This window comes from Lepidochelys kempii, chromosome 2 (assembly GCF_965140265.1).
Source record: "Lepidochelys kempii isolate rLepKem1 chromosome 2, rLepKem1.hap2, whole genome shotgun sequence".
Classification (NCBI taxonomy): Eukaryota; Metazoa; Chordata; order Testudines; family Cheloniidae; genus Lepidochelys; species Lepidochelys kempii.
The window spans coordinates 169,033,202-169,060,196 of NC_133257.1; the positions used below are offsets into that span (position 1 = coordinate 169,033,202).

Consider the following 26,995-nt stretch of genomic DNA (forward strand, 5'->3'; position numbering starts at 1 on the left):
AGAGCCTACAAAGCCTGAGAATGAATGGAAGATTAAGATAAATAACTTTTCTCCTGGTACATAAAGGAACAAAAGGTCAGTAATGTAGACAGAAGGGCCTTTGAGAAATCACATGGGTAATTTATTGACAAAAGAGGTAGACACTGAATTGCTAAAACAATTAAATGATTATTTTTTGCCTCGGTGTTTAGAGGGGAGGCTCGATGGCAGACACAGACATAAATTTCCCAGGGGAAACATTTAAAAAAAAAAAAAAAAAAAGCCCTGCAAAATATAAAGATTGCGCTAGAACAAGTAATCAGGAAATTGGAAGATATGAAAAGACACAAAACTTCAGGGTGAGACGGGTTGCAGTCCAGGATGACATAAGCAGCAGCAAATGAGAGAGCAAAACTGACTAGGTGGCCCCCTCTGCTGTTGCAGTCTTCTCTCTGCAGAGTTTTATCAAAGATTAACTATCAAATCATCAACTTTGGGGAGGTAGGCCCAATACATATTATTTTATTCACAGTTGAGAAGACCCTGAACCTGCTGTAAATCAGATGAGCTGATGTGAAAAAATGATAGGACCAGATCCTCAGCTGACGTAAATCAGTGTAACTCCCTTTACTTCAATAGAGCTACAATGACTTATACCAGCCGAAGAGCTAGCCCAGAGAGTGGAAGGTTATCAGGTTAGATATATAGACAAATGCCGCATTGGAAAGTGGAGCATTAGAAGAACCAAACCTATAGAACAGCCAGACAAGCTCTGAATAAAAGAAAAGCTTTAAAGGACAAACAGGCAGGCCTGTCTGAGTAACGTTTTGACTTTTTAACTTTGTCATACAAATTAGAGCCTTATGGGAAAAGGTACTTATGGTACTTCATACCACTACTGAAGTAAATGGAGCCATGCTGATTTACATCTGCTAAGAATATTGCCCTCTAAGTGGGATTTAAGGAAGCGTTGAATATTATACTGTAGTAACAAGCAGGCATGCATTACCTACCGATGAGGCATTTTAAAGGTTTGCAATTTTAGGGTCAGGTTCGATCATCTTTACTCTCAGTAACACCTTACACCAGAAAATAGTGCCACTGAAAACGATAAGACAACCTGTTGCAATAAGGTATTACTCAATGGGAAAAAGGGTAGCAGAATCTGGTCCTTAGACAGGGGAGTCCTTTATTATGACCCATGATTTATTTTATAATAGCTCCAACATTGTACTAGCCATTGTACATACATGTGGTCAGAGTCCTTGCCACAAAGAGCTTACTTCCTCACTCTGTTTGGAATGTATCATCATCCTCTCCTTACAGAGGGGAAATTGAGGCAGAGAGGGATTCAAGTGTCGTAGTCAAGGTCACAAAGAAAACACATGGCACAGCTAAGAACTGAAACCAGCAGTCCTGAGTTCAGTGCCTTAACCACAAAACCCTCCTTCCTACCAAGGAGACAATTACCAGTCACTGGCTAAAATCAAGCACTCAACACTATGGATCTATCAACTGCCCATACAGTACATTTGGAGAAATGAGTTATGTGATTTACAATAGGTGAACAATTTTCACTATAACAAAAGTAGCAGATGAAGAAACATTGCAAGACCAGGGTCAAAGGAATGGCTTTTTAATTAAAAAAAAAATAAATGTTAGTACTGTGTGCCCCATTATCTCCATGACAAACAGAATAGATGTCATTGTTAATAAACAGCCTGTTGCCGTATCGGTTTAGGCTGTGATCTCAATTAGATAACAAGAAGAGCGGGCAGTATTTGGATGGGAGATCACCAGGAAAACCCTGGGCTCTGGCAGGAATGGGTACTGGCGATGAAAGAGACCATGAAATGTACCAAGACCTGAGTACAACAGGCTCAACTCACCCATTATGCAACACCACCAAGCAGTTTATGCGATACATTATGATTTTGCCCAGCATTCCTCCTCATTATTTAGTACCTGACCTTAATGAAGTCCTCTAACAAAGGCGATTATGCTTGCACTATAAACACAGCTAATGGATGAAATATCACACACACACCTGTTGAAATGCCGAGATGTCAAGCAGATCAATGCTTTTGAATGCTTGGAGGAACATGGGAAGATTTTCAAGGACATGTTGGCCTTTATTTGAAAGGGAGATGATGCTAGTGACCACTTCCAACATTGCATTCAGTAACTTGTTCACCTCAGAAGGTATCATGATCTTGAAGAAGAGAAAAACATGAGGATCAATTAATATAAAATCCACCCTATTTAGACAATATGGAGTTTATAAATTCCTCAGCCTCCCTTGCACTGCTTAAAACTCCAGCAAACACTTTTCCCCCCAAATGCTCTCTCAGTGCCCTCACGCTGGCTGTGACAGGAATGGGTACTGATGACGAAAGAGACCACAGTCTCCTCACAATTTTCTAAGGTCCCTGAACTTTGTCTGAATATAGTGAAATAAGGTGGGCCAGAGTAATGGCTTTTTATTGGACCAAATTCTGTTGGTGAGAGAGAGATACAACAATTACAAAAAGTGTTCTACGGTTAGAACCCCTTAAGTTTAAAATTGAAATATACAGAGCATGTTTCTGCTGTCTAGATTCACAGCTCTGTCTCTCCTTTCCTACTTCAGGCTGATTCCATAGGGGAAACTCTGGCCCCCTTTGACACCAATGGCAGAACTCTCATTGACCTCAATGTGGCCAAGATTTCACAGTGAATTTATTACAGAAGTTTAATATTTAAAAGAAAAATCACTATCTATTCACTTAGCTGAGCTGCCAATTCAGTAGGTTTTAAAGTCACGTTGAATTGCTATTTCTTAGTCTGCAGGTTTTTCCCTGTCCTCCCTTCATTTTCATCATAATTATTGTCTCATAGCTAGAACACTCAGTTTTATATATTTCATCTCCTGCTTGGATCTAAATGCAATTTGTCTTCTGCTTTTGCCAGTGAAGATCTTAGTGTGGGGGGGGGGTCAGGGGGGATGTTTTTATAGGTCACTCTGATGTTACATTAATGCAAAATTGTTTTAATAAGATTAGCTGTTCAAGGGAGACAATAAAAAATAGTCGTGTTTTTCCACTGTTTTACATACTCTATTTCTTTCCTCCACCCATACTTTACTAGTGCATTTTCTGGAATTATGGAAATGTACAGTGTAAGTTTATCAGTTTTTTGGATTTCATCCTCTTTTGCATATGTTCTTTAAATAGCAAACATTCTGGAACATGCTTTATTCAATGAAAACAATTAGCCAATTAAGTCAGAAAAAACTCCCATAAACAAATGAGGAGCAGTTGATGGAAACAGTCAAGTGAACGATGCAGACCTGTACTAGGAATTTATTAAAATCAACAAGGCTCAGTGAAAGAGCCATTAGAAGAGTCACTGTTTTGTTCCAGTTGACCTATTTTTCAAGAAGCAACTAAAAGCTCCTCTCCTCACCTTAGTTATGTATACATTCTAGGAACACTTTAGTCTGGCATTTTCAGGAGCTTGGTCTGTTTATTACAAATCTGTTGTCATAGTCATCAGTTTAACTCTACATGTGTGGCATCAGAAACAAGAATCCAGGATCTCTAGCTTCAAAAAAAAAAAAAATTTTCTCTCATTTTGAGCTCAAGTAAATACCTTTCAACTACCAGAAATAGGTTTGCCTTTTCTCATTCTGGAGATCAGCTACCACAAAGGAGTAGAATGCACACACACTAGCCACCACATATCCCACCCAATACAGGATAATTTTGTTCATAACTGTCTCATCTCAAACTATATATCCAGATTTGTTTCTGGTTAACCACTCCCAAAGGTATTCACAGAGGCAACTCAGTTTCAGCACCAAATGCTTGGTCCCCCTTCATAATGCAGAAAGCTGTGTACAATGGCAGCACCATGATTTTCCAACCACATACAAGCCTTAAATTTCTTAACTTTGTCAGTAATCCCCAAAAGGCCAGTCTACTTGGGCAAAAATTTGCGTTTTTCAATTGAGTTATATTAATTCAGCTGAACCCCATTTCCTCTTAGCACCCATGTAGGCATAGTTTAATACCATTAAAATCACATGAGCTGGTCCTATAGTAGCCACTCAAATTATTTAGAAGTTTAAAATTCTGTTAACATGAACATTAAGAGGCTGAGTGCCACAGTGAGCTGCCTCTAGGTTGTGGCATAGCTCTCAAAAGCAACAAAAAAGTATCCAGCTCAGTTTCTTCTATAAGTGCAAGTAAACATTTTCACCCAGCAGTCTGTCTTTGGACTAATGTGATCCTTACACATGAGAACCCTCTGTTGCAGATATTAGACCACAGCCCATGATATTCTTATCTTGAAGAGATGAACTATTGTAACATCAAAGGCATATGGAGTAAAAATTTTCAAAAGCACCCAAGTCATTTTGGATACATCTACACAAACCTCAGCAGTGAGCCTCCAAGCTTGGGTCAGCAGAGTCAGGCTCATACTGCTGTGCTAAAAATAGCTGTGCAGACAGCACTTTTAAGTTGCAGCTCAGATCCTGAAGCCCACCACCTTCCCTTGACTTCAGACCCCAAGTTCTAGCCTGAGCCATGTCTACTCAGCTACTTTTGGTGCAGTAGCATGGGGATCACTGCTGTGGGCTGTGTAGACATATCCTTAGGAGCCTAAGTCCCTTGGAACTTTGGAACCTATGTTCCCATAAAACTTAGACTCTTAAGTGACTTAGATGCTTCTGAAAATTTGGACCATGGTACAATCTTACTGCTCCCAGATGATTCTAGGTCCTATTGTCCTCAATCACAGAGTCTGGTGTGAAAAAGAATTTTGATCTGTTCACTTATCTTTTTAGGCACAGTATTTGTACAGCACAAAAAGTTGTCCCAGTGCTGTTATGCATTGAAGGGGGTGGCTCTGTATTTGTGTAATCCTGGAATGATTTTATTCAGCCCATGCACATAGTTACTGTTACAAGTTCCATAACACAGTGAACATTTTTACTTCTAAAACAGAGGCTTTGGAAAATATAAAGCTCCAAAGACTAGTAAAGCCAATAAAATACTTGCATTGCCCTGTGGTCTTAGATAAGTGCCTTGGTAAAAGTAGTATCAGGGGTTACATATTTATTCTCTCTCAAATGATGCTACATGAGATCTGTTCAATTTACAAGTCAAAAGATTACTAATTCTAACTTCCAGCACTACAAACTCAGCCAAAGACCTCAAAACTGAGCTGTGTTTTTATGGCCTCCTAAAGGATCTCCAAAGTTTCTGTTATAGCATTTAGCTGACAATTTTATTGGCAATTCAGGAGACAGAACATAATCAAAGAACACTCCTGTGGCAGCTACAGCAATTGCTCACATGGAAGACTAATACTAGCAAAGGATTTATGCATTCTTAGCTTCATCCAATTACCAACAGGATTGAGAACAGTATGACCAGTCAGCTTTCCAAGAACCATCAGAACACAGTTTGGGAACTTCTATTTGTTAGTGCTAAACAAGAAAGCCGGAGCCACAAATCAGTGGCAATCTGTTGCCCAAACACTTTGCTAGATGGTGCAGTGTTAATTATAGAGCTGTCTTTTGGGTGAGATACAAGACCAAGTTCTGGATCCCTTGGGTATCTAACAGTCCCATACAACTTTTTGCAGTAGTTGGGGGTATTTGATCTGGTATCTTGGCTAACCTCCAAGCAGCTAAACTTGCATACCAACTCCATAGTATCAATAGAATAAGCTGTTCCTTACCTCCATTCTTAAACTGTTATGCATCACGGCCAGGATTAGAACTTGGGGTTCCCTGATTTCCATTTCTGTGCTTAAAATCATACCCTTCATAAGGAGTCACAGAAGCAGAGTTGCCCATGAAACTAGTGAGAAAACCCACCCTGAGGCCTCAGTCCTGCCACCCTCTGTTGCATTGGTTTGGGAAATGAGGGGAAAGAACATAGGGGCTCCCTAAATCTTCCTTCCCCACCCCCCACAAACAGCAGGGCAGGATCCATCCTCAGCGTCTGACTGAACTCCCATTGACTTCAGCGAAAGCTGGAGCAGGCCCTCAACATACAGGAGTACATCCTGCTGCAGATCTACTGGTTCCACAATGCAAAGCGAGAGTGCAGGAACTTCCATGAGGACAGTGTTTGGGTTCTACTGGGATAAACATCTAGGACAACAAAATATATGGGGCAGAACTATGATCAGTAATTGGGTTACCTATCCATCTAGCGCCAAAAAGTTCAGGAAGTAAGCACTTGCTCCTCTTACCTTGTAAATGATATAACGCAAGTTTAAGTTCTGGGCAATCACTGCAATCATGGTATACAATTCCAGCGCTGGGAGAGAACAAAGTTCCTTCACTGCCAGAGAAATGTTGCCATTTTCAGGAAGCGTCAGCAAGAGACTAAGAATTTCTTCGTCACATCTTCCAGCTAAAGCTACTGCAAGGGCACTGTAGAGTAACTTTTGTAAGAGTACATGGATTAAAATGTATCCTGCCTGAAATGTATCAAGATTTTTTTTTTTTTAGAATACACTGTAAATGTGTGTCTCATAACATAAATAACTGTATTTATAACAGCTACCAATTGAACTGGAAGACAGAGTTACATATTTGTTAAGATGACATGCTTGAACTTTATACTATATGGGCATCTAAACAAAAAATACATTTCTCATTACTATTTATTTTCATTTATAAAGATGTTCATCATTCAGTTAACAGGCACCATCCCTTGATCTGGGCAGGCATACTTAACACTGAAAATTCATAGAAAAAATGTCATATACATTTCATAAAAATATACTTCTTTTGTGATAGCACCTAAAAACCACAACAAGGATTGACATATCAACACAAAATTACTCAGGATCATTAAGTCCAAAGCTGATTGTGAAGAGTTACATAGGGATCTTACTAATCTGGGTGACTGGGAGATAAAATGGCACATAAAATTCAATGTTAATAAGTGCAAAATAATGCACATTGGAAAAAATAATTCCAATTCTACATGCACAACGATGGGGTCTAAATTAGCTGGTACCACACAAGAAAGATCTTGGACTCATTTTGGGGAGTTCTCTGAAAACATCCACTCAGTGGGCACTGGCCATCAAGAAAGCGAACAGAATCTTAGGAAAGGGATAAATAATAAAACAGAAAATACCATAATGCTACCATGGTATGCCCACACCTCAAATACTTGCATACAGTTCTAGTTGCCCCATCTCAAAAAAAAAAAAGAGATATTAGAATTCAAAAAGGTGTGGAGAAAGACAATGAAAATAGTTAGGGATATTTAACAGATTCCATATGAAGAAAGATTAGAAAGATTGGGACTGTTCAACTGAGAAAAGAGATGAGTAAGGGGGGAAATGATAGATCTCCATAAAATAATGAATGGTATTGAGAAAGTGAATAGGAAAGTGTTATTTACCCCTTCACATATTACAAGAACTAGGGGTCATCTGATTAAATTAATAGACAGCAAGTTTAAAAGAAACTCAGCGCACACACAACCTGTGGAACTTGTTGCAATGGGATGTGGTGAAGGCCAAAAGTATAACTGGATTCGAAAGAGACTTGGATAAGTTCATGATTGGTCCATCAATGGCTACTAGCCAAGATGGTCCGGGATGCAACCCCATACTCCATACATCCCAAAACCTCCAGCTGCCAGAAGCTGGAACTGGATCACTCCATAATTACTCTTTCTGTTCACTCTCTCTGGCCACTGTTGGAAGACAGGATACTGGGCTAGATGGGACATTGGTCTGACCATTATGTTTATCTAATGTATGTCTACACAGCACACTAAGTTGGGGTTTTGACTCAGGCTTGAGCCCAAGTCCCCCTTCCACTCACACACAAATCTGTCTGACTCGGGTCAGCAAGCACTTCGGTCCCAGGTCCTAGGATCCTGTTTGGGGCAAGGGGTTCAGAGTCCAAATGCCTCTGTGACTTGGGTCCAAGTCCTGTCATTTTGCAGTGCAGATGCAGCTCAAGCAGCAGACCTGCATCATACAGTCTGCATAGTGCAGTAAGGGTAAGTTAAGATGGCTGAGAGACCAAGGTCCAGCAATTGTAAACCCAGGTTTACAATGCAGTGTGGACACTTAAACTTGGGCTTCAAAACAACGAGTACATGAGCCCAGAACCCACAGACCCGGGTTTACAATGCAGTGTAGGTACACCCAAAGACCGAGAGAGCTTACACAAAAATTTAGAAAATACACATCATATGAACAGACAAATACGGCAATGTGAGGATAGGACAAGAAAACAATAAAAACAGCTGCATTTCTTTAATTTAGTAGTGAATAGTACCATCCAGTAGTACAGAAGATGACTCATCCCTCCACAAATATAGGAGATCAATGACAAATCCTGCCAGCCCAGATACATCACCAAACCCCTCAGACACCTTCCTCCTCTAATGCCCAGGAGAAAAGACAGCTCTTGTAGTGAGTTCAGAGGAACAACAAATCCAAGGATCTGAGAGACAGAGAAGGAACAGGAGTTCCAGGGTCAGGAGGTCTTTGCTGAACACAGAGCTTGAAACTCCATGTTCACGAGGAGGGAATTGTCCCTGGAGCATCTCTGTTAATTGTATCAATGGTAGTGTCACACAGGGACACTTGGAGGCAGATGGTTCCTCAATAATCGGATCCCAAAGTATAGCTGGATGAAAAGTCATTGATGAAAAATGCAGTTTATTGAAATTATAATATATTGTGGGAAACGTCATTTCAACAAAAGTTTCAAAAGGAAAAAGTCAAAAGGGTTCATTTTGACTATTCTTTTCAATTTAGTTTATATTATATTAAAATGTTACTGCTAAAGATATTTACTCTTAAATAGATAGTATCTATAATTATTATATTTACTATTTTAATATACTATACATGTAAAATAAATGTTTCTACACTATCAAAAGAAACCATGTTGATTGTTCCAAATCCAACTATTTAGGAATTTTTGTTTCACAGGATTTTTTTCTTCAAAAATCTTCCGTGGAACAGAAATTCTGGTTCCTAACCAGCTCTATCCCAAGCCGCTTCAGGCTTTATCTAACAGGTTAAAACCAACCCTATGAACTCTTTCTGGAAATTCAAAAGTAGTGCAGTTTTCTGGGCAATAGTTTTATGCACTGTTCACATAAAAGGCCACTCATTAAGTGAGCAGCCAGTCTAGGTTAGATTCAGTTTCTGAATGGCCGTTTAAAATAAAGTACCATAAAGCACATCACTGTAGTCTAGTCTTGAGGCGAGACAAAAGCATGAATAAGTGTAGCAAGGTTCGTATTCATAAAACGTGGTCAAACTGCCCCCCACAACTGCAAATGAAAAAAATGCTTTCATAGCTATGTCCACAACATACCATTTACATAACAGGAGATGCATACATTGCATCTGAAATATATACTTCCATGCTGTGCAAAAGTAAAAATGTATTATGTCCCATACACATTGGGTGTGTCTACGTACTTTTTTTTTTTAACACAAGCAAATGTTTGTATGAACATGCAAATGTGGCATTTGCTTGCATATCAGGGTGTGCCCACAATATTTGCAGACATAAGAGACCACATTTGAAAATTCAGCTCCATAGCATTATTATTTCAAGAGAATAGGGATATAAAAGTTTACTGTCAAATTCCTCTTTTACTGAATCCCTTCCAGGTATCTTGTCTACATTTACTGCTAACAAAGTAATGAAATAGCAATAATAGCAATTATTAACATTGACAAAGGAACAGAAGCCACCTATAAGTAAAGTTAAGCTTGTTGTGTGAAAGAATTCAAACTGAGAACTGCCATTCTAGTAGTCAAAAGAAAAGGAGTACTTGTGGCACCTTAGAGACTAACCAATTTGAGCATGAGCTTTCGTGAGCTACAGCTCACTTCATCGGATGCATCCGATGAAGTGAGCTGTAGCTCACGAAAGCTCATGCTCAAATAAATTGCTTAGTCTCTAAGGTGCCACAAGTACTCCTTTTCTTTTTGCGAATACAGACTAACACGGCTGTTACTCTGAAATCTAGTAGTCAATCTTTCTACGGACAAAACCTTAAGCTTCCTCTGATTGTAGAGCATCAGTGACATCCAGTGGCTGCTTGATTGATCTGATCAGTTTCAATCAAGTACCAAAATACCAATTCATTTCCAACACACACACACACGCGCGCACACACAGAGGAAAGAACACCTGTAGTTAGCTTCCCCATTTATGATTCATACTGGACAAAGGAGAGTTAATACTACTCCAAGCTTCAGAGATGGAATTGGTCACAGTCATCGGAAACAGAGACAATGACATCAAGGCTCTTGGGGGAGTAGCACATCACAGGAGCACAAGACAGTGATCTGCTCTCCTCATTACAAATCAGAGCTATGTGGGGTGCAGTACAATTTCCCCATGGAGATTATGGGCTTTCCAGAATGTCCTGGTGGTAAAAGGACAACCTTTTGTAGATAAAAATGGGTGAAACTCCACTGAACCCAATGGAGCTGTGCCTATTTCCAGAGAATTTGTCCCTGTCCTGCCTCCACCCCATCAACTGAAAGCTGAAACTTTTTGCCCATTATAGGAGAGAATAGGAAATTAACTATTCAGGAAGGTGAAACCTTGAAGTTTCCAGAAGACTATACAATGCCTCAGGGGGTTAGCTGCTAGTATCAGAGGGTTTTCTCATTGGGCTCTTAATGCTTTATTTTGAATTTCCCAAACAAAAACAATCTTCCATATAAAAAAATGGCAAATGAAAACATAGGAGGCCCACATACCTAACAAATCTTGTTCATTTCTACACCAGCTAAAAGAAGCTGGAAAGCATTTTTATAGGTCAATATGTTAATCCAGCATCCCATTTCTCGCCTTGTACCTTGGACTGTGAGAAATTGGCTTCCAAGAGGGTGTTGATAGTCTCCTCAGAAATGTTGACTAAAGAACGAAGGTCCCGAGCCAGCTCAGGAACATTATGCACACAGTCTTTGATTTTCACATCTGCAATGCAGGAAAACATGGATTGCCGATTTCCCACCACACTGCTTTAATTGGGGGTCAGCAGGCAGCCCTCCATTTCCTCGCAGATCTATGCTATGGGGGCAGGAAAGGGCTGAGTGCTGTTTCCAAGGCATGCTATTCTCTTTCCTACCAATCCTAAGGGATTGGAGGGATTCGAGATCCACAGGCAGAGAAGGGTGGCAGGATGGTTACTCCATTGGAGCATACACCATTCCCCACAACTGGTTTGGGAAGAAGGCACCTTAAATTACCAAAGGCAGTTTTCAATCAGTTAATCTGTCTTCTCTCTCTGCAGTTTGGATCTCCCCTTTCAGAATGATTCCAAGAGCATGTGACTGGAGCAGCCCTTGGCAGCCTAGTTTCCACAGAAACTATACTGACCTGGGGCCAGTGGCAACAGGTGGGCCAGGGAGATAGTGAGGAGGAACAGATCCCAAATTATTCATAAGACACCAATACAATGTCACCTTAGTACTTTCCCTAAGCAGCATTCTTTTTACTTAGTTATGTTCTCTCTCTTGCCTCGTGAACAAATGTACCTCAGTGATCTCCAAAACAGCACTGTAGTTTATGTTAGCTCCTGTAAAGAAACCATGTGCTCACCATTTGGCGGACTGAAGTTACTGACAAAAGCTACCACTGGATTTCCTGACAAAGGTGCCTCTAGGTTTCCAGCCAACCTGAAATGACAACACTAGTTTTACAAGCAGCCACTTCCAAGTAGTTCATTTTACCATAGGTTAAGCTTACTAAGTACAGGTCTTATCATGGACTACTGAAGTAACATTAATGAAGCAAAAGGTTAATCCTAAGGACCAGATTAGTCCTGATGCTTATACATGTGAGCTGTTAGAGATGGAGAGAGGGGCAACAAGCCTTCCTACTATGCACACACACTGCCTGGGCAGGGATAATCACACTTCTTACCCGTGGGGGAGTTATGAGAGGAGATGATTCATGAGATTCTCCATTATTAAGTTGTATGAAAATAAACCAGATGAAAAAGCACTGGTCTAGCAGTTTCTCATCTCCATGACTTTCAGTACATGGCCTAAAAAAATAGGTGACATGAGTCAATGGTCTAGAGGTACAGCAGCTTCTGGCCACAGACTCTTCTTAATGGCACTAATGGACTTAAGTCCTTCAGGTAGATTTTGAAAACATGGTCTTCTGGATGGAAACTGAGAGGACAGTAAAGTTTTACCCTTCTACAGGCAACTGGTTTAAAGAATCTCCAAGGTTTCCAGTAGAGTTTCATTTACCTTTTAGTTAACAATAGTATTTGCTACTCTCTCGGGTGGCTGCACAGCAGCACTGTTTAACAGACAGAATAAAAATCTAAGACGACTTAGAGCTCAATACTGTGAGGTGCCAAGCATGCCTGTGAGTTTTTGTGCACGCTCAACTTGAATTGACCTGAATATTTAGCACATTGCACAAGACTCTCAGCACATCATAGGATCAAGCCTTGAAAAATGGAAGTTAGCGAAGAACCCAAAAATGTGGATGCTTATTTGAACTGTCTGGCGTAGAGGTAAAATAAAAGAATTTTCAGTCAGGAGTCAAGTCAGTAACTATTGCTGCAGTATTGTTGATACCACTAATGACTACACAGTAACTTTTTTGTTTGTTTGAAAACTTCCAGCATGTTTTGATAAACAGGGATTTTGATCATCATGGATCAGTAGTACATATTGCTGTTGGGATCTCACCAATCTCCAATGAACCTGGATCTTAGATTGTTAACCAAACATTAGGTGAGCAGAGGTTAAACTGTAATTGTGCAAACTTTTTATGAATACATACGGAACGATATCACTGTGACTAAAAAAAGTAATGCGTAGCAGAACAACATGGCAGTGAAAACTAAAGGCTTTACGTTTGCATGTGTTTCTGGATGTTCTCAAAGGTGAGTTGACATTCACAGCTGCCGTAGGTGGTATTTTGTAATGCTCTCTGGAAGCTCTCCAAGGTACTGGACAGCTTCCTGTTTACATATAAACGGTTCCCACACTCCCCTTCATTGGAAGCTGACAACATTGTTTCAATATCCTGCAAAAGATAGCAACCATAGTTAAATTTACATGCTGTGTATTTATTTGCTTGAAATAACAGGCCTAAAATGCTAAATGTTGTGTAGTTTCTGGTTAACTTTGTTTAAAAATAAACACAAATCAAAATGTAGATAGATAATGATTTATTAAATACCTGCAACCAGGTGCCCCCACCCCCTTGCATCATGACCTGTGTACTGTTATCGCTGTTTTTCCTTTTATCTAACTATTCTTTGTCAAGCTAGGACATTTCTTTTTGGCCTTTTGTACATGTGCTTTGTGTAGGTGGGTGACTGGTGTTATAGAGACTGGGAAAGAGAGAGAGGAAAAAATCAAGAGATACATGGTCTCTGAGCAAAATTCTACTCTCAGATTCATCAGATGGCTCCCAACTCTGTCTACTCGCCTTACCTACTCAGAACTTCCATGTACATCAACAAGAGCTCTGAGTAGACCAAGTGCAAAATATCAGAGCAGGGAGCCAAAACTGAGGAAAGGAAAACTTTATAGTAAAAAAAGGTACATTTAACATGTTGGTGGTGTCTGATGATTTGGTTCTCCTCTCACTGAAGTCAATGGCAAAACTCTCATTGACTTCAGTGGAGCAAGACTGAGCACTGAATGGGGCTCTAGATGCTACATTGTTGGTCTTCTGATTACGAGTTTTGCCAAACTTCAGAACTGTTGTAGATACAGAGATCAATCTCTCTTGGCAGCACAGTTAATTGTACTCTGGGTATTATTTTAGCCCAGATGCTTCTGGCTGGGGGATTGGTTTGTATTTTGTTTGGATTTTTTTCCCTTGTCCTTATAAATTTTTAGTGCTGTGAAAGCACCTGCAATACCAATTGCTGTTTGGTACCCAATGGCAGTCTAGTTATTCTGTTTATGGCTTTCAACACTTGTCAGCATATATTATGTGATTCCCTCTCGGTATCACTATCAAGTGTGGCAGAACAACATCCCTTAAAAACCCTGATTATACACAAGCATGGTGATTGATTTTTCAGGCAGTAGAAAAAAAAAAGAAGGAAAATACTTATGGAGTAATTTTCCAGTGTGAAATTTAAAGCATGACAAAAGGATGTTGGCAGGATTAGAAATTGTTCAAACCTGATACTGCTCATGAACCAAATTGATTCCTTCAATGGCAGAAAGGAGGAAACACCTTGTTAGGTCATCCTTACAGCTCGTAAAAGCACAGAGAAGGTTGCTGATGACAGTCGGGTTGTCTGTAAGAGAAAACACACAGGCTGAATCAGTGAAAAAGATCACTCTAAACATGATTCCCTGTCAGAAGTGCCAACAGCATTGAGAAGGGTTAGGAGTGAGGAAAGAAGTTTTAAAAGTAAGGGCAGGAAAATATTTTGTGGTACAACTGCTAAGTATTATTTCTAGAGATAGTCATTGCACAGGCTACATGGGAGAAAAGGGTATGTTACCCTTACACCAACTGTATGGTGGTCCTATACCATCCTGAGCAATTCCCAAGGGCAATCAGGCCTGGTGCAGAACCAGAGCTCAAGGACTTAGTGACAGTTTCATGAAAGCAAGACACAGAGACAGTCAGGAGTTTTAAGTTTACTTACGCCCTCCAATGACCTCTCCATCTCTGTCTCATCTAACATAAGATACTTGTCTTCACTTTCAAGGCCACACACCGTCAATCCCCACCCTATAATTTCTATTTTGCCATCAAGCTGTCAATTTTTGCCTCTGATTATGCCAACCTCCACTGCCTAGCTATAATATTTTCAAGAAAGCATCTTTGTGCTTCCTCCCATGATGTCCCTTGTGCTTGGGAGAAGTTCCCTGTAAACATCTGCTATTTGCTACCTTATTATCCTCCTTCAAATCCCTCCTCAAAACTCTCCTTTGCTGTGATGCTTACAAAAAACTTGAGAAAGTTTCACAGGTGTGATCAGACCACTGCCCGTCATGCTGACCAATACTGTCTCACTGTTCATTTATACTCCCCACATCTGTCTGTATCCACCTGGTGTCTCTTATCTCACATTTAGACTATAAGTTCTTTGGTGCAGAGACCATCTTTTTGTTCTCTGTTTGTACAGCACCTAGCACAGTGGGGTTCTGATCCATGATTGGGGCTCCTAGGTGTTATGATCATACAAATAAGTAACAATATTTTTCACTCTGAGCAGCTCTCTGGGACCCTCATCATCCTGTTTCCCTATGGTGAGACCTTAAGGTTACTGTATCCCCAGGGCAGCAGTAACTCCCACAACACAATTGCAAGTGGAGGGAAGGGCCAGTATGTTGGATGCTTTGCAGTAGAGAGATAATCCTAGGGATCAGTCATGAAAGGGATCTTCCATCATTCCTACCCGATCCCCTGGAGGAGCAATCTTTACACAAATGGTACGCCATCATATCCAGAGCAAACAGCTCCATTCCGCTGCCTTCAGTAGGTTTGTACATGTGACAGTGAGGAGAGACTTTGGCCCTACAGCTGCCCTACGGTTAACAGAACAAAATCCAGCTGCCTCACAGAGCTGGATTGGTCCACCAGTTAACAGGAAAAAAGACAGACTAATAAAAATTCATTCCTGTCATTAAATCTGCTGACCTTACACTGAATACACATAGGAGAGAAATGGTGGGGCAAATTGTATCTAGTCACTTTTCAGAGCAGTCTTTTTAAATTCAGATTCATTCAAAACCGGCAGGGCAAATTTAGGTGACTAGTTGAGCTAGGCAACTCTGCAGAAAATGAGCACATCTGATTACCTTTTGTGTATCTTACGTAGAGTTCTGTGTGGTTTCACTTGACTCAGAAGACTTAAAGTAACCAAATAGTACAAAGATCAAGACAGACAGACAGACATAAACCCCTATGTAAGAGCTAAATAAGTGACCTGATTTTCAGAGGTCAGTGGGATCTTCTGGGTGCTCAGTACATCTGAAAACCATAACTTATTTATGGGTGGAATTTTCAAAACCACTCAGTGTTGGCTTAACTCTGATCTCATTGTGAGTTTTACTCCATTAGGTGGTTGGAGCAGAGTTAGGCTAACACTGACCACTTCTGAAAATCCACCCCCACCCCAATCCAGGGAGCCTAAATATGGATTTAGGAATCTAACTTAAGGCATCCATTTGTGAGGCATTTTGTTATACTAGGCCTTCTGAGTCAAATTGTTTTCAGATGCCTCTCAACTTCATTCTGAGGCTTGAGACCATCCAAGTGAATTTATCGCTATTACACATGAATGCCCTGAGCACAGTCTTAGCAACACAGCAACAACATGAATAATAGACCCATCCTGCCAATAGTTATTATTACAGCAACCAACCTGAAAGGATTGTAAATACACTCAAAGCCATAATCTGCACCTTCTGTAGCAGTTGGGCATTAGCAGGGCTTAAATGCTTCTGGAAACCCTGGCACATCTCAGAGACTCTAAGGAAAAATAATAGGATACCATCACTTTTATGATGACAGAATCAGAGAATAGCTTCAATAAGGCCTGCACACACTATTACAAAGATCAGCGGGCCTGATTCTCATTGCAGTTACACATCACTCCTGATTTACAACAATGTGAACCAGATCAGAATGAGGCCAAGGGGTGGTGGCACACTATCTTCAGATGTTAGTAGGAATGTTAAGTCTTTAAATGCTAACTACTTTTCTTGTGTTGGCTATAGATTGTTTCCCATGGCCCCTTTCCTTCTTCTCATTTCTAAAACAATTCAATCTCAATATAAATCAGTCTGATTTTCAGAGATGCTGAGCACCTCGCTTTGACTTGACTGCCAGCACTGTTCAGCACCTCTGAACAAAAATCAGACCTGGACAATGATTTTAAAAATAAGCCAACCTTCCAATATTTACCTTTGTTCTTTTAGTGGACCTTGTCGCCAATACTCAGCCAAGTTAACCAACTGTCTGGCATACTTTTCATATGATGATAAAGGTTTGAAAATCAAGTCAAAGTCATGCATCATCCTTAGTATCCTGTTTTCCAACTGGGCCATGTCAGCTACATCAGAAGTTCCATTAGCAAAGAATGCCATAACTGTTTGGAGTAAGGCTCTTGGGGAATTCACTTGCTGATCAGCACTTAAATGCAGCAACTCTATCCAAGGATTAGTTCTATTTAATGAGTCCTCAATAATTGTTTCCCAGATGTACGGTTCCTTCTGCTGGTAAGTTATATTTTGGTTCATAAGACTGGCAAAAAGTGACCACAGGTTGAAGCTTCCTCCAGAAACATTCTTCATTAACTTGAATGATTCCATAGTGACTTCTAAAACTTTAAGAAAGTCATCTTGGTTGTCTGCATAAGTCAGCAGCAGATTTAAGTCACGTTCACCTAAGTGATTTTTCCAGAAAGCTCCCAGAAAGAGATCAGCTACAGCTCTGATAGAAGCTTTTATTGCTGTAATGTTTCCTTTGCCCAAATAAGTAATCATCTCCTGAATTCTCTCCCATTTTTCTTCATTTATTGGATCATGAGTAAAATTTAGTCTAGAAGTTAAATGTATTTTACTAATAATATCATTAATTGGTACAAAAAAATCAAGAAGATCTTCTATTAGACTGGCAGTATCATCAGATGAGTTTATGCTTGCTCTGGTAACAATTGCAACAAGTCTTTCCAATTCTGCAGAATAATTCTGCCCATTTGCTAAAAACTCAGCAATTTCACCTGCAATATCATTTAAACCACTGAGTTTGCTCAGATTTGCGACCAATCTGGTTGATATGTTTGCAGTTCCAGAGCCATATGATCTGAAAAGCTTATCTCGAATAGACAAGTACGTCAAATCAAGAAATGCTTTCCCCAAATCTGCCACTTGATGGTGGCTTGAAAGCAGAATCTCTGCAGTCTCAGTTTCAGTTAACTCTTCTATTGCATCATGAACAGCTCTTTGGAGGTCTGAATAGACCATCTCAATGTAGTCTAAGTTTTCCGTAGCATTTGAGTTGATAGATAGTTCCAAACAGCTAGCTACCTTTTCTGAAGCTTTCTTGGACAATGTCAAAAACTTAACAATGACTTCTACTATTTTTGCTAGCTTTACAAATTCATTGCTTTCCCACAACAATGAGCCCAAATCAACAGCAAGCTCTGGAAAGGGGTTGCGAGTATAGTTAGCTCCACCGCTCCACAAGATGAGATCAAGTAATGTCTCTGTAGTTTCTATTATCTGCCTATTTTTCAAAGGAAACACCTTATCCACAGAGGCCAACAGTTCTGTTAAATTAGCAAGCACCATTTCTCGAAAAGTAGGATAGCTAACTAGGAAATCCTTGAAATGGTTGTTAAAAAAATTCATGAGGTTTCCCATTTCTGCAGAAGTTTGCCGCATAAATTGAAGAGTTCTAGAAAGATCTCTAATCAGCTGGGCAAAGTCACCAGGATTACTTGTATTAAATAACACCTGATTCACAAAAGTAAACAGTTCATAGTTACTTCTGCTGCCATTTTTTACAGAAAAATCTTTAAACAGAACATTAAACAAATCCCTCATAAACTTAAGTCCTTTTGCACTCTCAAAATGAAATGTCCCATTTTCAGATATGGTTCCATCCTTGATTAGGTCATACATATTTTCTTTCAACCCATCAACTTCTTCCTTTAGATTAACAGACTGATCCAAGTTTAGTGGAGTTCCAATATCATCTTTGGGGAATATCCTGCAACAGAAATATTGCTGATTGGGATGATGCAAATTATCATTACTGTAAGACTAGTTTAGGAAAATATGGAGTATTACTACAAAATAGAAAGATTACCAGTAAGCTATAATATGATTAATGTTTGGCTGTGGACTCTGGTCATCCAAAGGGACATTCTGGTTGCCCGATCAGGCCTTTTGGAAGATGCCATAACAGGCATCTCAACAATGGAAAAACCCGATACTCAGTATTTTATAAATTAGTACAAAAAATGTAGAGGTTTTGGGATAATAAAGAGAAGAAAATGGTGGCTAGGGGGTGGGGAAAGAAATTGGTGAAGTACTATTAATAAAAGTATTACCCAAAATTGTCTAGCCACTTTGTGATATTGATTAGATATTGTGGACCTCATTCATAACTGATTTATTCCAGTTTGACACGAGTGTAACTTCATTTCAGTCAACAGCCAGATTACCCCAACAAACTGAAGTCAACAGAGTTACAATGACATAAAACTGGAGGAGTTGTTATTTAGGCTATTGTATTTTACTTCTATTATGATGTTAGAGCAGAATCCTTTTAATATTCTGTGTTATGCAAGCAGGGGACGGGGGGGGACGCTTTCCACATTTTCAAATTAAATTTTTAATCACAACTTGAATTATTGATGCCAGAAACTTTAAATTTGGATTATTATTCACTGAAGAAAAAAGCAATTCAAAACTTGAGGAAAAACTGGTGCAATAACTTTTAAGATACAAACATTTAAAGTTGGGAAAAATCCACAAGCACGTATTTTTTAGTTGTTTGGTTGTGAAATCAAACTCAAGAAATTCAAAGTTTAACTTTTTAACATTAATTTGGCTATATTAACATATGGAATTTTCTGTTCTTTATTGTTTTGGTAAATTCATACTTTACTATCTTACTCAGTTTTAGATGTTACAATGTACATACTGAAATACAGAGGATGTGAAATGGATTTAAGTGTTGCCTCCACTTTTATCATGTGTGTGCTCGATTTTCCAGTTTTAATAGTGCATTGATAGCAGCTTTGGGATTATTTTAATTTGTACAAAAATAATTCCTCAAAACTTCAGTGATTCAATTATTCTGCACAAAATTCCATGAAAGTTCATAACTCAAGACTCCTTGCACTGGTATAGGAACAGTTAATTTTTTAATTAAGTTGAATTTTAAGCTGAAACCATTTGAAGTATAGAATTTAAGAGGCATGTTCTATGTTTGGTCACCTCGAAGGCAACGTAGGTTACTTTCAAGTATTTCCATATTATTTGGTGCAGCAATCCCATACCATTTAAAAATCAGTCCCTTTTTTCAGAGCAATACCATTTTTACAAGGTACAAAACAGTGCCTTGAAATGTTTTGCACTATCATTCTTTCCAAATTGTGTATCCTAAAATCCAAAACTGTTACAGAAATTTAAATAAATAAAATAATAGCCCTGATCCATTAAATATAGTTTTGGTCCCAGATGTGGGTTTACTCACAGGTTCAGTTCTAAAGTAGAAGTATAATAAAATGTATAACCAAATTGTCACTAATATACAGTAACCCTGTCTCTAAATGTATTTGGACACAAAGTTAATAGACAAACACACTCACCTCATTTCTGCAATTATATCCTTATGTAAGTTTTTTAATAAGACAAACATTTTATTGCTATAATGTCCTCCAGAAGATGGAAAGATTATCTGTAAAAATTCTTTTATCATCTCCATTGTCCTGTTTTGGAATGAGGCGATCTGTTTTCCATTATTTTCATATTGTGCATCATCAAAAAACAAATCAATGAAGTCCATTATCTGAAGGTCTGTGTCATTTAAGTTCAGTACCTCTTCTTCAGTAGTGAGGTCAGAGATCATGTTAAGCAGACTGTTCTGTAAAATTGTGTGAGCAACATGAACGTTATTCAGCTTTTCCCCACTAAGAAGATCAGTAACAAATGAAATATCAATGTGATCTTCTTTAGAGCCATTTCTGAAGAGCTCCAAAAATTCAGTGATACCTTTGATAATCAGAACTATGTCATCAGAGGACTTTTCATTGGCCATAAGAACAACTAGTGCATTTATTATTTTAGAGAAATTTTTATTAGTGTACTCATGTAGCCAGTCTCTCGCAACTTCTTGAAAGTCCTCAAAGCTTCTTAGTAGAGTTTCTAGAGATGATGAATTAAATTGTTTCAATAAACTAGCAAGTGCCAATGAACATTTTTTTCTGGCTGCTGCACTTAGTAATTGAATTTCTTTGTCTATCACAGAAAGTAAGTTCGGAACACTAAAATTGACTAATAAATCTTGTATGCATCTCTCTCTATCAAGCCAAAGGGCCTCAAAGTTACCAATCAAACTATTATTTCTACTCAAAGCTGATAATGCTGTAAGCACCATGTAGGTTTGGTTTCCAAAAGGAGACAGTGTGAGAAGAGGCTGGGCTGCAGAAAAAAAATAAGACAGGACATCTTCATTATTCAGCGCTCCAGATATTTCATTGGCCATGCTTTTTAAATGAGTAAGAAGAGTCTTTGTAATAGACATTCCTGTGCTTCTATCCAAGTTTAGAGCATGATACAGATCTGCTAACTGTTCAAAAATAGCTTTGGCCATAGCCATCTCTGTTGATGTCATATTGTTTAGTGCTTCTATGAGCTCTAAAGCAGCTTGTCTCTTCGGTGTGGAAGAGCAATAGACTGCAATGGTACTACTATTTCCAAAAGCCATAACATATACTGATAGCTTATTCCAAAATCCCAGTAGCTGTTTCAGAGCCAAACTATTTATGTTGTGGATCTCAGAAAGCTTCAGAAGAATGGAGTTCCACTCATTGAGCTGATGAAAGAAGCAAGTCGCTTTGTAAGTGATCTCCCTCCGATAATCTTCATTAGAACATAGGGCATGTCCCCCTGGAGTTGTCAGCTTGAACTGCTCAAGTACATCAGCAATTGTGTTGTAAATAGATGAAAAATTTCTGTGTGCATTTAAGTTACAAGTCCTTAAAGCTGGGTCATTCTGAGGTGACTCCGTGGTGAGGTTCCAGCAGATAACTGCAGTCAGACAACTCAAAGCCCTTGCAGATTCCTGAGGCATATCAGCTACTACCTCCAGTAACTCTAGAAGGTGATCTATTTTATTGGATAAATCTTCCTTGGTACATATTGACATGTTTGCTTCCTGAGTTAATGTGAAAGTGTACACTTCTATTAGGGTATCAGTGATGTTTTTGTGATCCAAACGCTGTATAAGACTGATAGCATCAGGAAGAAGGTAAAGCACCTGTAATATATCATCAAGCTCAGTCTCTTTAAATAATTGAGTCATTTGCCATAAGTTGGTCAAGTTCCAAGAACATGAATTGTTCTCAAAGGAATCTAACCAGCCTGTCAACTTGTCCAGAACAGAATTCTCAATGTACACAGTTTTGATCTTTTTAAAGAAATGATGCAGGCTTTTTCGGATTTGTTTGAGTTGATCTATTAAGAATTCTAGATCTTCATTCTCAGTGTTTTTCACCAAAGTTGCCGTATGCTTTGGAAACCCTTTATCACCTGATCGTATCAGAAAATTGGTAAGGTTATAAGACTTTAAGATGTTTAGTGCCTTCCTTACTAGTTCCACATTGAGGTCTGCTGCTTTCATCCATGTATTCAGAGTTAAGTTTTGCAAACTTTGCATATTGTGAGGCAAGTGTGACATAAAGTAACTAATCAGATTTTGAAAGGACTTCTTTAGGAAGCTCATATTTTTGTCTTGTGGAAGAGCTTCAAATGCATTTAGAAGATTTACAGTGTCCAGAGGAGATGAGCTATTTTGTAGGGATTCAGAAGTTATATTCTTGAGAAAAAAATGAATTCCTCTCAAAAGTGCTACTGAAGAAGGCTGGAGACTCTGAGTCAAATTAAGGACTTCTCTTGATTTCTTGATAGCTCCAGTGATTAATTTAGTGAAATACATCTGTTCTGAGTCAGATGTATATGGTGAGAATCTCATTAAGTCTTTGACAATTGACTGAATTTGGCCCCTTGACACATTCAAAAGAGTAAAGATAAAGTCATGGGTCTGTCCATCTTTTGCAGAAAATGTAGGAAGAACTTTTAAAATGTTTGCTAGAATGCTGAAACAAACATCTGCACAATGTGCAACAGAACCATTGAGTAAGCATGGAGGTTCTATGAGGTTAAAAGTAATGTTAACAATGTCCAGGGTATTCTTTAAGCTAGTATCAGTCTCATTAATGCTTCCCAGAAACGTCAACAAAAATAAAACACGTTTTGCATTCTCAAGGTGGGAGTAAGTGATGTATTTCTCACTGAGGCTACTGATAATATGTATCCATCTATTACAGCCCTCTACTACATTCACTATGTTATCCGAGGTCAGAAGAGGATTAAGATGAGACAGAACACATATCTGTGAAACATTTTTCTCTTTCAAAATATCTTCCAAAACTAACTTGGTAACATTCTGGAAAATGATCATACAAGACAATAGATATTTATCTTGGGATATATTTTTAAGGAATCCAGCAGTCTCTCTTAGGTCAGTGAGAACAGTTCCAAATTCTTCCGCAGAAAGTGTTAGAATATCTGAAAGTGAATACCCATTGAAATCTACACGTGTATCTCTATATTCCACTTTAGAACTCAATGGAAAGAAAACATCAAACCAGGAATCCAAAAACTCCCTGCTAACGTTAACCTTCAATAGAGATTTCTGCAATTTGACAGTTGCATTTTCCATTGTTTGAAAAACTTCCTCTAAATTCTCTCTTTTAATTGAGCTGATAACATTAATTATGTTGCTAAGTTTACTTATGAGACCACTTAGAGTCTCAAAGTATTTCCATTCATTTACGTTATAAGCGTCTGTTGTTATTTTCAGTAGATGTATTGCTGATGTAGTTTCAGCACTGATTGTAAATGTTGTATTGCACAGTTCAGCATGGGTGATATTTTCAAGGCCTTCAGTAAGGTGGTTCAGCCCATTCTGAAGATAACTGAAAAAATTTAAATCCAACCCCAGTATTTCAGACATTTCTTCCAAAATCTCTGTCCACATCTGAAGCCAGGTAGTGGTGCAATGCATGGCAAAAGGCACATTTACCTCACTTTTGAAGTTTGATGTATTTGACAGAACTCTGACCAATGGAACTACAAGTGAGTTGTAAACATCTCTTATTTGCCTCACAGAAAGAATGCTAGGTGTATACCAATCAGCACATTCATTATTTAACAAGCTTTCTGCTGAGATGTCAAAAAGTTGTTTCAAATACTGAAAGGCAGTTCTATGAAGCTCTGTCTCTCTAAATATAGTTTTAAGGTTGCCCAGAGTACTGTATACCACTTCTATCTCTTGTTTCCCTTTCTGTGCTAGAGACTGGGCCTGGAGTTCTACATAGTTGTAAACTGTTGCTAACTTTTCACAGAGAGGTTTCTGGGTGAGACCCTGGAGGAGATGTATAGCTTCAGACAGAAAGTCAAAAACCTCACTCATGTTTTGGAAATCATGTTGAATTAGAAGAGATGAAATGTCTTTTGAGATCTTCTGGAAGAATGTTAGCACAGAATTATTGCTCTGGGTACTTAACTGATCAATGTTTTGGTGGACAAAGAAAAGCATTTGAATAAGTGAGGCTGCATTACTGTCCCCTACCTCTGGGATGTTTTGGTAGAAATCAGACACAATTTTCCCTATGTCTTGTACTTTGAATACAGAAGTTGTATTTGAGACTAGAACAGAAGAGACATTTCTCATAGCATGAATGGTGCTGAGAGCAGCAGTGAAATGTTCTTGAGTCAACACTCCAACCTCATAGAGATTCCTTATGAATTTTTCACTGAAGTCGTTTACATAATCTATGTCAAGAAAAGTGAATTCAGGCCACTCCGTAAGGATTTTCTGGAAGAATTGCAAACTTTCATTAAGGACTTTTTGATTTTCCTGAAGCAAAGATATTCTAATTTTAGATAACTTCTGCAGCATCTCTATTGCTTCCATTGGACTTCTAAACATCCTATGGTCATGTTGATCCAAGACTTTTTTTACTACTTGCCAAAATACTTCCAGCTGCTCACTCTGCCAGAGCATTGTAAGAAGTTGATAATTCTCTAGTAGTTCATTATCGAGTTCAGAAAATATATGAACATCTGTAGCATCTGCCTTCATATTGGCAGAACTGTTAAGCCACATAATTGCATTAGTCAAGGCTATTTCTGTTATGGACTGGAAGTCTTTGAGGCTTGAGGAGGCTGAAGAACCAGGCGTCAACATTTTTTGTATGAATTCTGAAACTTGTAGAATGAAGACCAACTCCTGCTCCTCAAGAACTTTTATGTTCTTTTCCCTCTTCAAAAGCTCTTTGACAGATGTCAAGATCCTGTAACATTAATTGAGATTTTTTTTCAAATTAGTCACCTATAGGAAAGTTACATCCCAAACCAGTTAAATGTAATGGTTTATCATACATTAGAACATAGCTATATTTACATCTTAAAATTGTATTTGTAAAGTGTATTTCATATATACAAAGTACATTTTGCTCAATAGTGAAACAATTAAAAAACACCAGAATTGTAATACTTTAACTGACAATCACAACCTATTTTAAAAAGCATGAAAAAAACAGTGATTAGAAAGTCACAACACGTAAGTCCTCTAAATACAGTTGAGGTTAGGTGGCTCTGTTAAGAACACCTACTTCGACTGGCAAAGTTGGCATAGTCAAACATCTGCAGTTCAAGGAACTTGTATATTCTGCTGATGAAGCTAGCTATGCCTTGAAGCTCTACAGACTGATTAGCTAGATGTCAAGGAACTTACAAGTACAACAGATAGAAAAATGTGTTTTATTTTCCACACTTTTTGAAGAAAGTGAAAGTTTTCAAGGTTTTTGCCAAAAACCAAAAAGCCAAAAATCTTCCCCTCCCCCCCCCGCCAACTACTGAAAGCCAATTAATGTTTGGTTTTCGGTTTTTCAATAAAATCTTGAAAAACATCCATTTTGTCAAAGCCATTTTTCAATGAACATAAGTGTTGACAAAAAAAAGAAAAAAAAAAAAAGACCAGTTCTTCTTACAAGGTTGGTTAAAAAGAGCTAAGTTTTGGACTCAACAGTCAAGGAATGTTGGGATCAGAGGACCTCAAGACATGGAGCTCCAACTCAAGAAACTTATAAATTCCATGAACGGAGCCAATAGAAATTATATGGTTTCCAAACCAACAGAGTAGCTACACCACACCAGACACCAGTTTCTACATACCTGTCTTACTGTCACAATGCTCATTTCTCACCTTGCTTTACTGACATTTTTATCCAGCTGGACAAGTGCATTTGTTCCTGTGTGGCTGATAATGTGAGCCTGTGTGGCTGATCATGCTCCCAATGAATTGAACGGCAAAACTCTCTTACTGTCTTCAGTGGGAGCAGAATTCAGCCCTATTACTATGCATATAACAAAACAGACCATGTATCATCACTTTTAAGCAAACTCCTCATTCAAATCATTAGGGAGTCCTCCTTAACCACCAAGGGTACAACACAGGCCATGGGATGAGCAATGTGGTTCAGTTGTGGAAGCAGCCTTAAATTCTAGAATGTACATACTACTGAGTGCTCATCCTCTATTGCACTTATGCTCAGTCTTTCTGTTTCACAGGTTAAGAAATAAGTCAATATTTAGCAGCCATAGAGAGCAAGAAAACTGTATAATGTGAAACTAGGTTCACAGAGGGTGGAATATAATGTAGCTAATGCTTACCTACGGCCCTCAATTACTGTGACTAGGTTTACAGACACCACCAGGCATGTCATTTAAAATTTACTTTTCACAATTAAGTATGCCATTAATGTATTTAGAATCACAGAAATGCACTGGCTGCCCTGAATCTGCTCCCTGATGGAAATGCTATGTAACAGTGTTGATTAAATGGATTCTACTGTATCGTTCAAGTAGACATGACAGCCCTGTCAATAAGGCAACCAACTTAGTGGCGGGGGGGGGGGAAAGAGACTCCAATATAATAATACATTAGTCTTCCAAGAGCCTGTTACACTAGTTACATGTGGTAATATGAAGGCTGCAGAGAGCGGTTTTATTAAAGCTTTTGAATAGGGCCACAAAGATATAACCTTCTGTAATCCTACATAGGATATTATTTCTTATTGGTAACATGTAGAAATGCTAACCATCTCCTTAAAATGAGAAAAAAAAATCTAATTTAACATTACAAAATATCTAAAATACAGGGGGAAAAATCCACCATGCTGTTCTGGAAAACAGTGGAGGAAAG

At 38.7% G+C, this 26,995-nt stretch overlaps 1 protein-coding gene across 1 annotated transcript in view; it reads right to left on the reverse strand.

Annotated features, from left to right (window-relative positions):
• Positions 1–24,976, reverse strand: part of ABCA13 (ATP binding cassette subfamily A member 13) — a 226,962-nt gene extending 201,986 nt beyond the window's left edge. The window contains exons 1-10 of the mRNA XM_073329650.1: positions 23,160–24,976; positions 20,313–22,943; positions 16,895–18,703; positions 16,353–16,459; positions 14,152–14,270; positions 12,864–13,036; positions 11,588–11,664; positions 10,842–10,963; positions 6,226–6,420; positions 2,027–2,191 (exon numbers count right to left, since the gene is read on the reverse strand). Coding sequence (XP_073185751.1) covers positions 2,027–2,191; positions 6,226–6,420; positions 10,842–10,963; positions 11,588–11,664; positions 12,864–13,036; positions 14,152–14,270; positions 16,353–16,459; positions 16,895–18,703; positions 20,313–22,943; positions 23,160–24,976 — 7,215 coding nt within the window. The remainder of the gene's footprint in view (positions 1–2,026; positions 2,192–6,225; positions 6,421–10,841; positions 10,964–11,587; positions 11,665–12,863; positions 13,037–14,151; positions 14,271–16,352; positions 16,460–16,894; positions 18,704–20,312; positions 22,944–23,159) is intronic.
• Between the last annotated feature and the right edge of the window lie 2,019 nt (positions 24,977–26,995).